Source organism: Malus domestica, chromosome 09 (assembly GCF_042453785.1).
Source record: "Malus domestica chromosome 09, GDT2T_hap1".
NCBI lineage: Eukaryota > Viridiplantae > Streptophyta > Magnoliopsida > Rosales > Rosaceae > Malus > Malus domestica.
Window position 1 is genome coordinate 31,140,431 of NC_091669.1, and position 13,553 is coordinate 31,153,983.

Sequence of the window (13,553 nt, forward strand, 5' to 3'; positions counted from 1 at the left end):
ACTACCCTCATGTTTCATGGTTTTCAACATTTAGTACATCAATTTTTTTTCGTCTTAGAGTCATACCTAAAGTGTAAATTTTGGGACAATCTCATACATCCGTTAGTCAAACTGTTAAGTCAGCTGTTAACTGTGACGTGGCGCCCATGTGGCCAATGACTGGGCGCCACGTGTCATCCACGTGGAAATTTTAAAAAAAAAATTATAAAATAATATATATATATTATAAAATTAAAAAAAATTAAAAAAAAAAAAAACCGAATCTGGGCAGATTCGGAAGAAGAAGAAGAAGAAGAAGGAGAAGGAAGAAGAAGGAGAAGGAAGAAGAAGGAAGAAGAAGAAGAAGGAGAAGGAAGAAGGAAGAAGGAGGAAGAAGAAGAAAAAAAAAGGAAAAAAACTGGGCAGATTTGAAGAAGAAGAAGAAGAAGAAGAAGAAGAAGAAGAAGGAAGACGGAGGAAGAAGAAGGAAGGAGGAAGAAGAAAAAAAAAAACTGGGCAGATTCGAAGAAGAAGAAGGAGAAAGGAAGAAAGAGGAAGAAGAAAAAAAAACTGGGCAGATTCGATGAGGAAGAAGAAGGAAGAAGAAGAAGAAGGAGAAGGAAGGAGGAAGAAGAAAAAAAAAACTGGGCAGATTCGAAGGAGAAGAAGAAGAAGGAGAAGGAAGGAGGAAGAAGAAGAAAAAAAAACTGGGCAGATTCAAAGAAGAAGAAGGAGAAGGAGAAGGAGAAAGAGAAGGAGAAGGAAGGAGGAAGAAGGAAAAAAAAAAAAAAAACTGGGCAGATTCGAAGAGGAAGAAGAAGGAAGAAGAAAAAAGAAAAAAAAAAACTGGGCAGATTCGAAGAAGAAGAAGAAGAAGGAAGAGGAAGAAAGAGGAAGAAGAAGAAGGAGGAAGAGGAAGAAAGAATGGGCAGATTCGGAAGAAGGAGAAGGAAGAAGGAAGAAGAAGAAGGAGAAGGAAGGAGGAAGAAGAAAGAAAGAAAAAAAAAACGAATCTGCTACCCAGATTTAGAGGAAGGAGAAGGAAAAGGAAGGAAGAAGAAGAAAAAAAAAAAAAAAAAACGTTTTTTTTTTTATTTATTTATTTATTAAATTTTTTTTATTTTTTTAATTTCCACGTGGATGACACGTGGCGCCCAGTCATTATCCACATGGGCGCCACATCACTGTTAACGGCAGACTTAACAGTTTGACTAACGGATGTATGAGACTGTCCCAAAATTTACACTTTATGTATGATTCTGGGACGAAAAAAACTTGATGTACTAAATGTTGAAAACTACGAAACATAAGGGTAGTATACAGTCTTTTGCCCTAATTTTTTTATAAATAATTTTTAATAATTTGACAGATTAATTAACGGAAGTATAACATTGCAACAAATTCATAAATTCAGGTATGACATTGCAATGTTTAAAATATGAGACATGAGATTGTGATGCGATCCAAAATTAAAGTAGTTTTGTGTAATTTATCTTTTTCTTTAATTCCAGTTGTATGTTGTATAAGAATATAGCATAGATCGTGGTGGAGGTAGTTGTGGTCAAACTCCTTTCGCAACTACAACAATAAAAGTCTTTCACTGACTCAGATCCCAGTCTCCTTATGGATTTTTTTTTCAACTCGATTTCATGGTAATGGTCAATCTAATATTGGCTCATTGGTTTGGATTGACCGACTACCTCTTAATCCAAGGTGTTGGACCATGATGGCCTCTCGTAAACCAAGGTGTTGGACCATTCCTATAATCGTGGCTCGGACATAGACGATGAATTTGGGTCATGTTAAGAGCTTTCCTTAAACCGGGTTCTTGATTGGTATCCCTCATCACGTCTTTTTAGTCAATCGTTAACTAATGAACAAGACAACATCAGATTAAAACCAACTACTAAGAGAGCATCACACGTGCCCTAATTAAATGAATCATCATCAAGCTCATGTACATTATTATATAAAGACATGTTCATTCCAAAAAAAAAAATGTAACTATTCTTTAGCCAAAGAACTCATAACTTGTGATTCATCTTCCTCATTTTAGTCTAACTTAGGTATCCAAAGGGCTTTAATTCATACCACGCCCGTGTGACAATCTTAACTGTCTTTCAAATTGGTTGCAAAGACACCATAGTAATTCTACGCTTGTGTAGAATTCGTTTCCCACAATAACAACGGTTATTAAAAAAAATTCTAAAAAAACAACAGTTTCGATCACAACTTTGTTGAAGAATGCCATTCCACATCTAAAAAGTGATGGAATAAATTTTAATGGTTCTGCTCCTTATTGCAAAGAGGCATTTTGACAAAACTCAACACTTGTTGGGCAGACCGGTGGTTAAGTTGGGATAGGTAGTGTGGTGGAGTCACTCATTGGCCCGACTTTGAAATGTTGATATTGTGTCAAAGTGGGTTCCCTCAGAACTAATTGTTTTAAATGTGAACAAGATCCTGAACTGGTGAAGAATCTTATGATGCTTGAGAAGAAAAATGAGGCCATCGAAGTAGAATTGGTTGCACATGCGGCTTACTAAAGTTTGGTCACACATGATGGGGATGTGAAGAATCTCACATTGGACTTCACATAACAAATCACAACTTATAGAAACAAAATAAGTCACACTAAATGTGATCCCACTTGCAAGCATGTTGTTATAAATTTCAAAGCATGATGAGCTGTGTAAGTGGTTAAATTGAGATAATATCGATGTAATTAATAATCGACAACTTACTTTACTCTTAAAACTTGACAAACTTTGTCATAAACCATAATCAACTACAAAGTAAAGAAGTACATTCTTACCCTCTATGTACATATTCAATTTCTTCATTGACATCCTAATCAACCTTAGCTTACCGTTATTAGAAACTTGGTCTCCCTAACATTATCCATAATCAAAGACCTTAGCTAGCCTAAACCATTATGGTTATAATACAACCTAAAATGCACACCTTGTTTGTTCCATTGCTAAAGAAGAAGCACTTGTGCTGAAAGGTATGCTGTAACAAGTGAAAATTTACCCACATCTGCATGTAAGTATTTCCAAAGGAGGAAAATAAGGGTGTGTTTTTTTTGACACCCCTAGCTCTCACTAGATTGGACTGGACTAACAGCTAGTGTAGTCCAGCATTTGGCAAAGCAAAGGATTAGCTTTAATGACGCTAGCTCGGACTCGCCTCGACTACGGGCCTCACTAGCTGTCGTTAGCTAATCCCAACCAAAAGCATGGTATTAGCTAGGACTAGATGGCGCTGCTTGCTTCTCGCCAAATCTGTCTCAAGCAGCCTTCTTCAGTGACCGCAGCCCCCCACGACCTAAAATCTTAGAATCTGGTGACCACCCATATTCTGATTACCACTCACGGAGTTGGACATGAAAAGAGGCAGAGGGAAGAGAGAGAGGGATTTAAACGGAAAAACAAAGGGAAGTGAGAGAGGAAGCTGAATAGGAAAACTCACCATGGCTGCCATTGAATTGGCGATGCTAAGCTTTGAAGTGAGGGGTTGGGGTTTTTTGGGGGAAGGCATGTCTCCATTTTTTGTGATTTTAATTCGTACCATCTGTGCAACAGAGGGAGAAAATGAGCAAAGAAACTTGGATACACAGAGGGAGGAAAGGATTAGAGGTTAGATGGAGAGGGTAGAGAGACGGCGGAGAAAAAAATGAGAGGTTAGATGAAAGATGATTCCTGGATGATTCTAGAAAATAGGAAAAAGATAAATTAATAATACAATATTAATAAATATACAACAACAACAACAACAACAAAGCCTTTTCCCACTAAGTGGGGTCGACTATATGAATCCTAGAACGCCATTGCGCTTGGTTTTGTGTCATGTCCTCCGTTAGATCCAAGTACTCTAAGCCTTTTCTTAGAGTCTCTTCCAAAGTTTTCCTAGGTCTTCCTCTACCCCTTCGGCCCTGAACCTCTGTCCCGTAGTCACATCTTCGAACCGGAGCGTCAGTCGGCCTTCTTTGCACATGTCCAAATCACCGGAACCGATTTTCTCTCATCTTTCCTTCAATTTCGGCTACTCCTACTTTACCTCGGATATCCTCATTCTCAATCTTATCCTTTCTCGTGTGCCCACACATCCCACGAAGCATCCTCATCTCTGCTACACCCATTTTGTGTACGTGTTGATGTTTCACCGCCCAACATTATGTGCCATACAACATCGCTGGCCTTATTGCCGTCTTATAAAATTTTCCCTTGAGCTTCAGTGGCCTCCGCCGTGTAAGTTTATCTTACATTGCCGGCCCCAAGCCCGGATAAAGGAGGAGGGGGAGGGCGTCAGGTAGTCGACAGCCGGCACTCTATGATCACGTCGAATCCTTATGAAAATGAATCCAGAACAATATTAATAAATATACATTAAGTTAATAATAAAATATTATAGATATATATTAAATAATATAATATTAGAGTCCTATTTCTTAGTCCAACATTACACTAAACGTTTCACTAAATCATTCTAATGTAGACTAGTCTAGCTTAGTCCCTGAACCTAGTCTAGTCCGAGATAGTCCGGTGCAACAAACGCACCCTAATAGATAACCTGGAAGAAGGGGAAGAAGAAATCATGAATGCTCCGGCTTGAACATAAGCTGCCTTCCTCACCTCACCCCCATTTGGGGGTATGGTATGGAAAGCGACCGCCGGGAAGAGACTGACCAAAATAAGAGGCGAACCACCATCACACATTCACCTTCGACCTCCCTTGGATTAGATAAGTGAGCTCCTTCCACGTGTCAAGGTCATAGTGGTGCCTAGTGATAAGGCTTGCATTCAAATTGTTCCTCTGCTTCATGTGGTCTATATGCTGTAATGTCATCATTTACACCATCTAACGGTCCGTGTTTGCTGGTAAAATGTTCATGGAATCAGGACCGTAGGATATGACATTGCTAGTCGGAGCACTATTTATAGGAAGGGAGAATAGAAGTTGTGCATCATTTAACCAAGAGAAGTAAAGCACTCTAGCAAAGAAGAGAAAGCAGAGAGAGAGAGCAATGGCTTCCTCCATGATTTCCTCCGCTACCGTGTCTACAGTTTACACCGACCGTGCCGCCCCGGCTCAAGCCAGCATGGTTGCTCCATTCACTGGCCTCAAGTCGTCCTCAGCTTTCCCTGTCACCAGAAAGAGCAACGACATTACCTCTATTGCAAGCAATGGAGGAAGAGTGCAATGTATGCAGGTAAGAATTAATAGATGCTACTAAATTACCAATTCCATAAAATTGTGTTAGTGTTATAAACTTTTTATTTAAGTGTGATTGTGTAAATCTTATATCAGATTTGATTCTAAGGGAATGATTTCTTCTCTCCCTTATTACTATAAATAAAGGCAGAGGGAATAACATATCCTCTATACAACCCTACAAACACATCTATGTCTATATTTTCTTTGTGTCGCCGGCCCTCTCTCCTTATCAGTTAAATATAGGCCACAGTTAGTACATTTATTTTACATTTGAAAGCAATAGTAACCAAATACATTTTCAATAATTAATTAGTACAAAAGTTATTACATTATCTGTCGATATATAATAAATTATTATTAACAGTTTAATAAATTAACATATCAAACTAATAATATGCTTGCAAATTATAGAATTTATCCAAATTACTTATATGTATTTTTGTTTAACTTGGCCGAAATAATACTAATATTTGTGTAGTTTTTTGGCCAACAAAAAGGTACTAGCCGAAGTACAATGAATTTATCAAATATATTTTCATGAAAACAGGTGTGGCCTCCACTTGGATTGAAGAAGTTCGAGACCCTCTCTTACCTTCCTCCTCTCTCTTCCGAGTCCTTGGCCAAGGAAGTTGATTACCTCCTCCGCAAAAACTGGGTTCCCTGCTTGGAATTTGAGTTGGAGGTTAATAACTTCTAACATTATATATACATTTATTTGTAATTTGTTAAGTTAATTGTTTCCTAACTTAATCCTGTTGAACAAAATTGTGGTATGTATATATAGCATGGATTTGTGTACCGTGAGAACCACAAATCCCCAGGATACTACGATGGAAGGTACTGGACAATGTGGAAGCTGCCCATGTTCGGATGCACCGACTCTTCTCAGGTGTTGAAGGAGCTGGAGGAGGCCAAGAAGGCCTATCCCAACGCCTTCATCCGTATCATCGGATTCGACAACGTCCGCCAAGTGCAGTGCATCAGTTTCATCGCCTACAAGCCTGCAGGCTACTAAGTTGTTGTTGTTGTTGTTGTTGTTCATGTTTCATCATGTTTCTTCGTCGTAATTAATATTGTTGTTGTACGTACCATTGTGGCTCTTAGCCAAGGGTTTCGGTGGTTTGTTTAAGTTTGTCCTTGATTAGGGTTTCAAGACCTTTGTCAATTTGTTTCTTTAATTTTCTTTCCCTTTTCGAGGCAATCTCTTTTGTTTTCGAATTTGGTGTTTTAACGGATTCAGGATGATGTTTATTGAGAAATTCATGAAATAAATTATATCCTTATTTTATTTTTATTCGTAGAGATAATGTATTTATATATTGATCACATCTCTCACACGCATACACTAACATGTATATAAATCTTGCTATTTATGAAGATTGTTTAGCAATGTGATTCGTAAATAATATACAATTTTTTTTTATTGTTTTACTATTAGTATTTTCTTCGAGTCTTATTGTTTTAATATTACAAATTACAAATTCAAACGTTCTTTTCAAACACAACTCATCAAGTGGTTAAAAGTTAAAACCCAAAGTTTGAAGAAATAAAATAGACTGAAAGACACATGACAGAAATTTGGCTGCTTTCAAAATTTTCCTCCGAGATTGGTTTAATCACCTCGAATAAATAGCTTGATAATGCAATGTGCCCATCGGCTTTTTTTTGTGCTAATTACATTCATTTGAACATACATTTATGCAACGAAGTTATTCAAATTTTTTTCTTCTAATTTTTCAACTGGTTGGGAAGGGAAAACACGTAAGAGATATATATTAGGTTGTAAAACAGTCCCCTTGTAGATGGTTTAATTAAGAGCCACAAATGCTATAGCATATTTTGTTAATTGAGCGGCTGGTATTGTTTGTATCCTCCATCATTTGATAGCCACACTTATGGACATGTATTTGTTCAGATAAACAAACGGATAAGCTGCTTTTTTTTTCAAAGTTGCAGCAGTAAAAACAAAGTGCATTTGATGCGGCGTCTTAGACTCTCGGACCCCTCACACTACTAGTTGTTTTTGCTGTTTTTCGGCTGTTTGCCTCTCTGTGGGCTTTCTGGCATCTTTACCCTGGTTTTATTGAATCCAGTTTATCAAAAAAATAAATAAATAAATAAATAAATCTAAGTGCATTCATATTCCTGCAGTTAATTGCTCAAGGCTGAAAGCACTTTTGGGTCGCTGTTTGAGTGCTTTTGTAGTATTACTCATGTCCACAAGCAAAAGAAATTTTGCTACGGATTAGTTAGTGAGGCTAGCTTCCAACGGCTTTTTGGTTTCTCTATAAGTAACAAGGCTGGATATAATTAGGGGAATGCTAGGGAGACTAAACTTTATAAACTAAAAGACATGAAAGTTGATGTTAGATTATTACTTTAGTGTTGATTAACATGCTCATTTCTAATTAGTGATACATCATTTAGTTTGCAAATTTAGTCTATAAATTTAGTCTTTCTAGCATTACTCTTATAATTATATTCCGCCTAGTCATATGCCATAATTATCGATGCTATTAAGAATCCCTTGTCTAACCACCATGGGATGGCTAGTGGTAGTGGTTGGGGATGAATTCTAAATCCATATTCCACATGACACGTCCTAAATTTGATTCATAATGCTGGTGACTCACACGATAGTGGTCAAAGGGAGGCTGGAATGCTTTTATGAGTCTTCCCGATCCCCGAAAAAAGTAATCTACTATGACAAAGCCGTCAACTAATCCTTTTTTAGTATAAAAATAATAATTAAGGATCCCCTTGTCTTGGGCATCTTAAATGGTGTTCATCGTCACGTCTCCCCAAGTCAAGTGATTAACTTAGAGGGCAGGATAACAAGTTTCACCCCCACCGATAAGAGCACACTATGTGTACCGTCGTGCGCAACCATCATACTCAAACCCTATTGGTACAAAAAGACATGGTAACCATTCCTTTGCTAGGAAACTCTAAAAACTCTTGAATTCTTATTCATCTCCTGAGCCTAACTTAAGTGAGAGATCTTAAGATTAAATCTCAAAAACTTTTTATCGGGAGCTTTTGGCTCACACCACATTGGGATAAAAAATGTCTAACCGATCTTGGCCGTAGAAATAGCAAAGTTGTATTTCTACAGCTTGAGCAACGAACGATCAAACATATTTGAGGAGATAAAAATATACGATCAATCAAACCAACAAATAGAAAATAACCTCTACGTGTGAGTAAGAAGTATTAGGTTCAACCATCATGGATAACAAATTCAACATAAGTCGAGCATAGCAAGCACATTGAAAAATAGGCATTTGCGAGATGCCTTTCTTAGATACAGGCAAGACCAAGATAAAGCATAGCCGGCAAATATAGAAGTACCGATAATTACCAGAACACATTTATCCCCAAAAATATAACCAAAATACATTTACAGATTAATAGACCAAACTAAATCACAATTAAGCTTTTATACACTCTTCCTGGTGATTGCCAGAAAAATTATGACCCATCTTACATTACAATAGAGCAAAGGCTTTAGACATATACAAACCCCTTCTCCATAACGCAAGGTTTGACAGTTCGACACTCTTTTCGTGATGTTCCCATCAAACTACTTGCAGATATTAGCAACTGAGATGATCATCGACAACAACTTACGCTATATACAGTACTAGTAGATCTCAATTTCTCAAAAAATTGTCAAAATTCACTCTTCTTGTTAAGTCCGCTGTACTCGTGAGCTGTGGTGGCATTTAGCTTTCCTTCTTATATGTACACTTACTTCGATTAAGTTTAGGCAAATGCTGGGATGCGGGAACTTTGGCGATCCCTATTGAGACAGTCAAATCCCTCTACTCTAACTGCAGCAGGTTTAAGCCCATACTTCATTCTAACACAACCTGCTTTGCGTGGCGATGATAAAGTTGATGGAGATGGAACAGGCAATGCTGAAACAGGAGTGAGCTTCTCATCTCCAAATCGGGCATCTTGAATTAAAGGGTTAGCAGCCCTACTAGGAGGGGAAACACCGCAAAAATATGGGGGCGATATGGCAACCTCGTTAGATGATTGCTCCAACCCATAACCCTCCTGTAGATACCAAAATGTTAGCCAATCATAATATCATAACATCGAGTACAAAACAGCACCACCACCGTGGTGCAGTCATTTGGCAACAGATATCTACACAATTTATTATATAAGGGAAAAGCAAAATGCGTAAGATCAAATAGCGTGCAGCTCCAAATTTGATCAATCATTTAATCGTTTATCCGTCTTAACCGAATCCAGATCGTCATTTACATAGAAACCAAAATTATTCATAAGGAAAAGAAATAACAAGTTTACCTTCCTGAGAATAAGGTCCAGAAGCTCTGCCCCAGCTTTTGAGTCACATAACTCGGGTTGATGACTGCTAATCGCAAAGAAGAGAAGATACATGTTATAACCTATAAATAAAACATAATAACCAACATAAGGTGGAAGGGACAGCATTGGAGAAGAAAAAGTACCTCATCTGCCACCGCAAGGGCCTAACGGGGTTGTTTGACAAATTCCCAACTCGCCTGGGCTTGGGGCAAATCACAGGCTCCTTGGTGTCAGACATCAAGGCAGAACCTCGGATGTCTTCACAGCCCACGAAAGAGGCGTTCTGCTGCTGAACATTGAAATGGTTCATTTTCGAAACCTTTCCTGTTCCACAAAAGAACGCCTGTCCATAACAACACAGCACCACCAGAAAAAAACACAATCAGATAAACTTTCCCAGAAATATTCTAGATCCACAGAAAATCTTAAAATTGCTTATCTTACGGACTTAAACTCGATTTAACTTTGATAAATCAAGAAACAAACACAGAAAGAGATCAAACCCAGAAACGATAACCCCATCCCCTAATTATTTTGATTGATAATTCTGTACTTTCTACTTTCTAGGCAACCAAACAGGAAGATAGAAAATTTTACAGCAGATCTAATAAGTCACACCTTTGAGAGGATTCCTCCGTTACATACACCAATTCGAGGTTAAACACCCCAAAAAGGCCGTAATTTTTCGCATCAAAACCCAAGCTGAGACGGCTTCGATTTCATCGGAAGTCGTCGCCCAAAATCGCCTCAGAAATTAGGGGTTTAAAATTGGTTTTGCGAATAGTAAAGACAGCTCAAACCGATTTACAAAACAATATCTAACCACAAAATTCTGTCTTCCCAGAAATTCAAAAGATATAATCCAGAAAAAAAATTTCAAATCAACTCAAATCCAACCAACATTTGACTCGGATCTGTTACACATATTTTGTGGGTAATTGACTAAAATTAGGGAAATAATAACTACAATTCAACGCGACAGATCTGAAATAAACACTAGGCCAGCTACATCAGAGTTGGGACAGAGAGAGATACCTGGCGGGAAGCCTCCGGGGGAAGAAGGCGAGGGAGGGAGGGGCAGTGGCGGAAGGAAGGAGGGTGGCAACGCGATCTGGGATTCGTTTTATTTTTATATAGTGGTGAAAGTAACGGTGGTGGCGAAGGTGGTACGACGTCATTTTCATCCACGTGCTTGTTTCAACTTTGTTTTATCTGAATCCGCGTGAATTTGTTTCCCCCTTTAATCTTTTTTCTTTAATCGTCCTCCCAATTCACAGCTACGAATCCGCGTGGACTTGTTTCCCTTGGACTTGGATCCTCTCCTGAGCTAATGGAGAGGATCCTCATGACCACTAATCAATGGCCGTTGGATTTTTACCTAACGGCTACAAATAAGAAGGTCCCTTTAAAATTATAATAATTATAGCCGTTGGATAAAAATCCAACGGCTCATGATTAGTGGTCAGGAGGATCCTCTCCATTAGCTCAGGCGAGGATCCAAATCCGTTTCCCTTCTCAGTTGCAATGACATTTTTTTCCGAGTAAACGTGATATAAGTTTAATTTTATGTGTTATTATTAGATTGGGTCTACTATATTGCTTATTTGGTAAGTGTTTTTAAATAGTTAAAAACATTTTTAAAGAAAATATTTTTAAAGTTAATCCTTAGTAAAAATATAAGTTAATTAAGAAAAAACACTTAATTAGTGTTTATTGCAGAAAGCAAGCATTTTAAGTGCTTCTGGAATTGATTTTTTTTTCTTCTAAAAACGTTTTCAATGGTTTAAAAGCACTTGCCAAACGAGCTTTTAAATTAGGACTATTCACTGATTATTTACCTCAATATTTTTATAATTTGTTTTATCAAATTGTGATAAATGTCATTCTTTATTTATAAGTTTATGTTTTACACAAATTTAGGATTAAATATAAGAATTAAACATTGTTTCTCATTTTTCTTGCTCCTAATTCGTGTCTCAATTTTTTTCTTCAAACTCCATAGATTAAAGGTGTTTACAAATCTATGTTGTAGGTACTACATTTATCATCATATATACTAGTATGGATTTATAAATCTATGGATGATGCAATTTTTGAACTATTTCCATAGAAGATAGGTAGATTAATTTTTATTTATTTTTATGGATACCTCTATCACAGGTTAAATGTATTTTATCAACATATGGTATATGTATATCTTTCTGATGGGAAATTTCGAAAAATAACCAAAATTTTTGACCTCATATAGAATTATAACCAACATTTTTAGTTTATAATAATTATAACCAAAATTTGATATAAAAATACTAACATACCCTTACTAACAAATAAAGTTCCTGATTTACTCTTAACGTGAAAAACTACCAATGCTGCAGCATGCATCGTCAATGTCACATCCCGGCCCGAGCCCCCACCACATCCCGGGCTCAACCCCACTGTAACACGATATTATCCGCTTTGGGCCCCGACCACGCCCTCACTGTTTTGTTTCTGGGAACTCACACCAGAGCTTCCCTAGGGTCACCCATCATAGAATTGCTCTCGCGCGAACTCGTTTAACTTCGGAGTTCCGATGGAACCCGAAGCCAATGAGCTCCTAAAAAGCCTCGTGCTAGATAGAGATGGGAAAATACATATAAGGCTTACAGGATCCACTCCCTTGGGCGATGTGGGATCTTACAATCCACCCCCTTAGAGCAATTACATCCCTAAAGACTTTCCACCAACACCCAGCTCATTTATCCACTTAAGTGAACAATAATAGATCCCAGTGAACAATAATAGGCCAAAGCATCTCCACCCCTAAAAAATAACGTAGTCCATTTTATTAAAATATTATTATTTTTTATTATAAAATAATAAAAATTAATATTTTTATTTTTTATTTCTGAATTTATAAAAAATAAACAATATTTTTATTTCTGAATTTATAAAATAATATTTTTATTTTTATCACTGATACCAAATTGTCACATCCTGACCCGGGCACTTACCACATCATGGCCCCGCCTCCGCCGTAGCACGATATTGTCTGCTTTGGGCCCTGACCACGCCCTCACGGTTTTGTTTCTGGGAACTCACACAAGAACTTCCCAGTGGGTCACCCATCATAGGATTGCTCTCGCGCGAACTCGCTTAACTTCAGAGTTCCGATGGAACCCGAAGCCAGTGAGCTCCCAAAAAGCCTCGTGCTAAATAGAGATGGGAATATAAATATAAGGCTGACATGATCCACTCCCCTGGGCGATGTGGAACCCGAAGCCAGTTAGCTCTCAAAAAGCCTCGTGCTAAATAGAGATAGGAATATACATATAAGGCTTACAAGATCCACTCCCCTAGGCGATGTGGGATATTACAATCCACCCCCTTAGGGCGCGATGTCCTCGTCGGCACACATCTGGCCAAGGATTGGCTCTGATACCAAATTGTCACATCCCGGCTCAGGCACCTACCACATCCCAGGCCCTACCTTCGTCGTAGCACGATATTGTCCGCTTTAGGCCTCGACCATGCCCTCAAGGTTTTGTTTCTAGGAACTCACACGAGAACTTCCCAGTGGGTCACCCATCATAGGATTGCTCTCACGCAAACTCGCTTAACTTCGAAGTTCCTACGGAACCCAAAGCCAGTGAGCTCCCAAAATGCCTCGTGCTAGGTAGAGATGGGAATATACATATAAGGCTTATAGGATCTTCACCTATAGGCGATGTAAGATATTACAATCTAGCCCCCTTAGGGGCCCGAAGTCCTCGTCGGCACACTTCCGGCAAAGGATTGGTTCTGATACCAAATTGTCATATCCTAGCCCGAGCCCCCATCACATCCCAGGCTCAACTTCACCGTATATTGTCCGCTTTGAGCCCCTACCACACCTTCACGGTTTTGTTTATAGGAACTTAGACAAGAATTTCCCAGTGGGTCACCCATCATGGGATTGCTCTCACGCAAACTCACTTAACTTCGAAGTTCCAATGAAACCCAAAGTCAGTGAGCTCCCAAAAAACTTCGTGCTAGAT

General features: G+C 38.3%; 2 protein-coding genes and 1 long non-coding RNA gene across 5 annotated transcripts; 1 reads left to right on the forward strand and 2 right to left on the reverse strand.

The window, feature by feature from the left end:
- Positions 1-2,723: 2,723 nt before the first annotated feature.
- Positions 2,724-3,681, reverse strand: LOC114827044 (uncharacterized). Its single transcript, XR_003776316.2, has 2 exons — positions 3,451-3,681; positions 2,724-3,321 (listed from the first exon to the last, which is right to left on the reverse strand). It is a non-coding gene; the product is annotated as an uncharacterized lncRNA (long non-coding RNA).
- A 1,024-nt stretch (positions 3,682-4,705) lies between these two features.
- On the forward strand, positions 4,706-6,484 carry LOC103444126 (ribulose bisphosphate carboxylase small subunit, chloroplastic). Of its 2 annotated transcripts, XM_070804839.1 has the most exons (4): positions 4,706-4,749; positions 4,881-5,191; positions 5,744-5,878; positions 5,981-6,484. In XM_070804839.1, the coding sequence occupies exons 2-4, from the start codon at positions 5,006-5,008 to the stop codon at positions 6,209-6,211; spliced, it is 552 nt and encodes a 183-aa protein (XP_070660940.1). In that variant the 5' UTR covers positions 4,706-4,749; positions 4,881-5,005; the 3' UTR covers positions 6,212-6,484. The 2 variants fall into 2 exon arrangements, with proteins under 2 accessions (XP_070660940.1, XP_008381263.3); XM_008383041.3 differs by lacking the exon at positions 4,706-4,749 and having other exon boundaries at positions 4,830-5,191.
- Positions 6,485-8,617: 2,133 nt separating this feature from the next.
- Positions 8,618-10,837, reverse strand: LOC103444128 (uncharacterized). Of its 2 annotated transcripts, none has more exons than XM_070804840.1 (4): positions 10,573-10,837; positions 9,681-9,880; positions 9,517-9,580; positions 8,618-9,258 (listed from the first exon to the last, which is right to left on the reverse strand). In XM_070804840.1, exons 2-4 carry the CDS (start codon positions 9,845-9,847, stop codon positions 8,962-8,964), a joined length of 528 nt encoding a protein of 175 aa, XP_070660941.1. In that variant the 5' UTR covers positions 9,848-9,880; positions 10,573-10,837; the 3' UTR covers positions 8,618-8,961. The 2 variants fall into 2 exon arrangements, with proteins under 2 accessions (XP_070660941.1, XP_028964675.2); XM_029108842.2 differs by having other exon boundaries at positions 9,517-9,583; positions 10,573-10,746.
- Positions 10,838-13,553: the final 2,716 nt, after the last annotated feature.

Excerpts from the sequence above, each read along its gene's own strand:
- LOC103444126 (XM_070804839.1), top strand. The coding sequence starts at position 5,006 with ATGGCTTCCTCCATGATTTCCTCCGCTACCGTGTCTACAGTTTACACC. Across the intron at positions 5,192-5,743 it reads GAAGAGTGCAATGTATGCAG|GTGTGGCCTCCACTTGGATT; the intron begins GTAAGAATTAAT and ends TCATGAAAACAG. Across the intron at positions 5,879-5,980 it reads GCTTGGAATTTGAGTTGGAG|CATGGATTTGTGTACCGTGA; the intron begins GTTAATAACTTC and ends ATGTATATATAG.
- LOC103444128 (XM_029108842.2), bottom strand. The coding sequence starts at position 9,847 with ATGAACCATTTCAATGTTCAGCAGCAGAACGCCTCTTTCGTGGGCTGT. Across the intron at positions 9,584-9,680 it reads CCCTTGCGGTGGCAGATGAG|CAGTCATCAACCCGAGTTAT; the intron begins GTACTTTTTCTT and ends CTTTGCGATTAG. Across the intron at positions 9,259-9,516 it reads TGGACCTTATTCTCAGGAAG|GAGGGTTATGGGTTGGAGCA; the intron begins GTAAACTTGTTA and ends TGGTATCTACAG.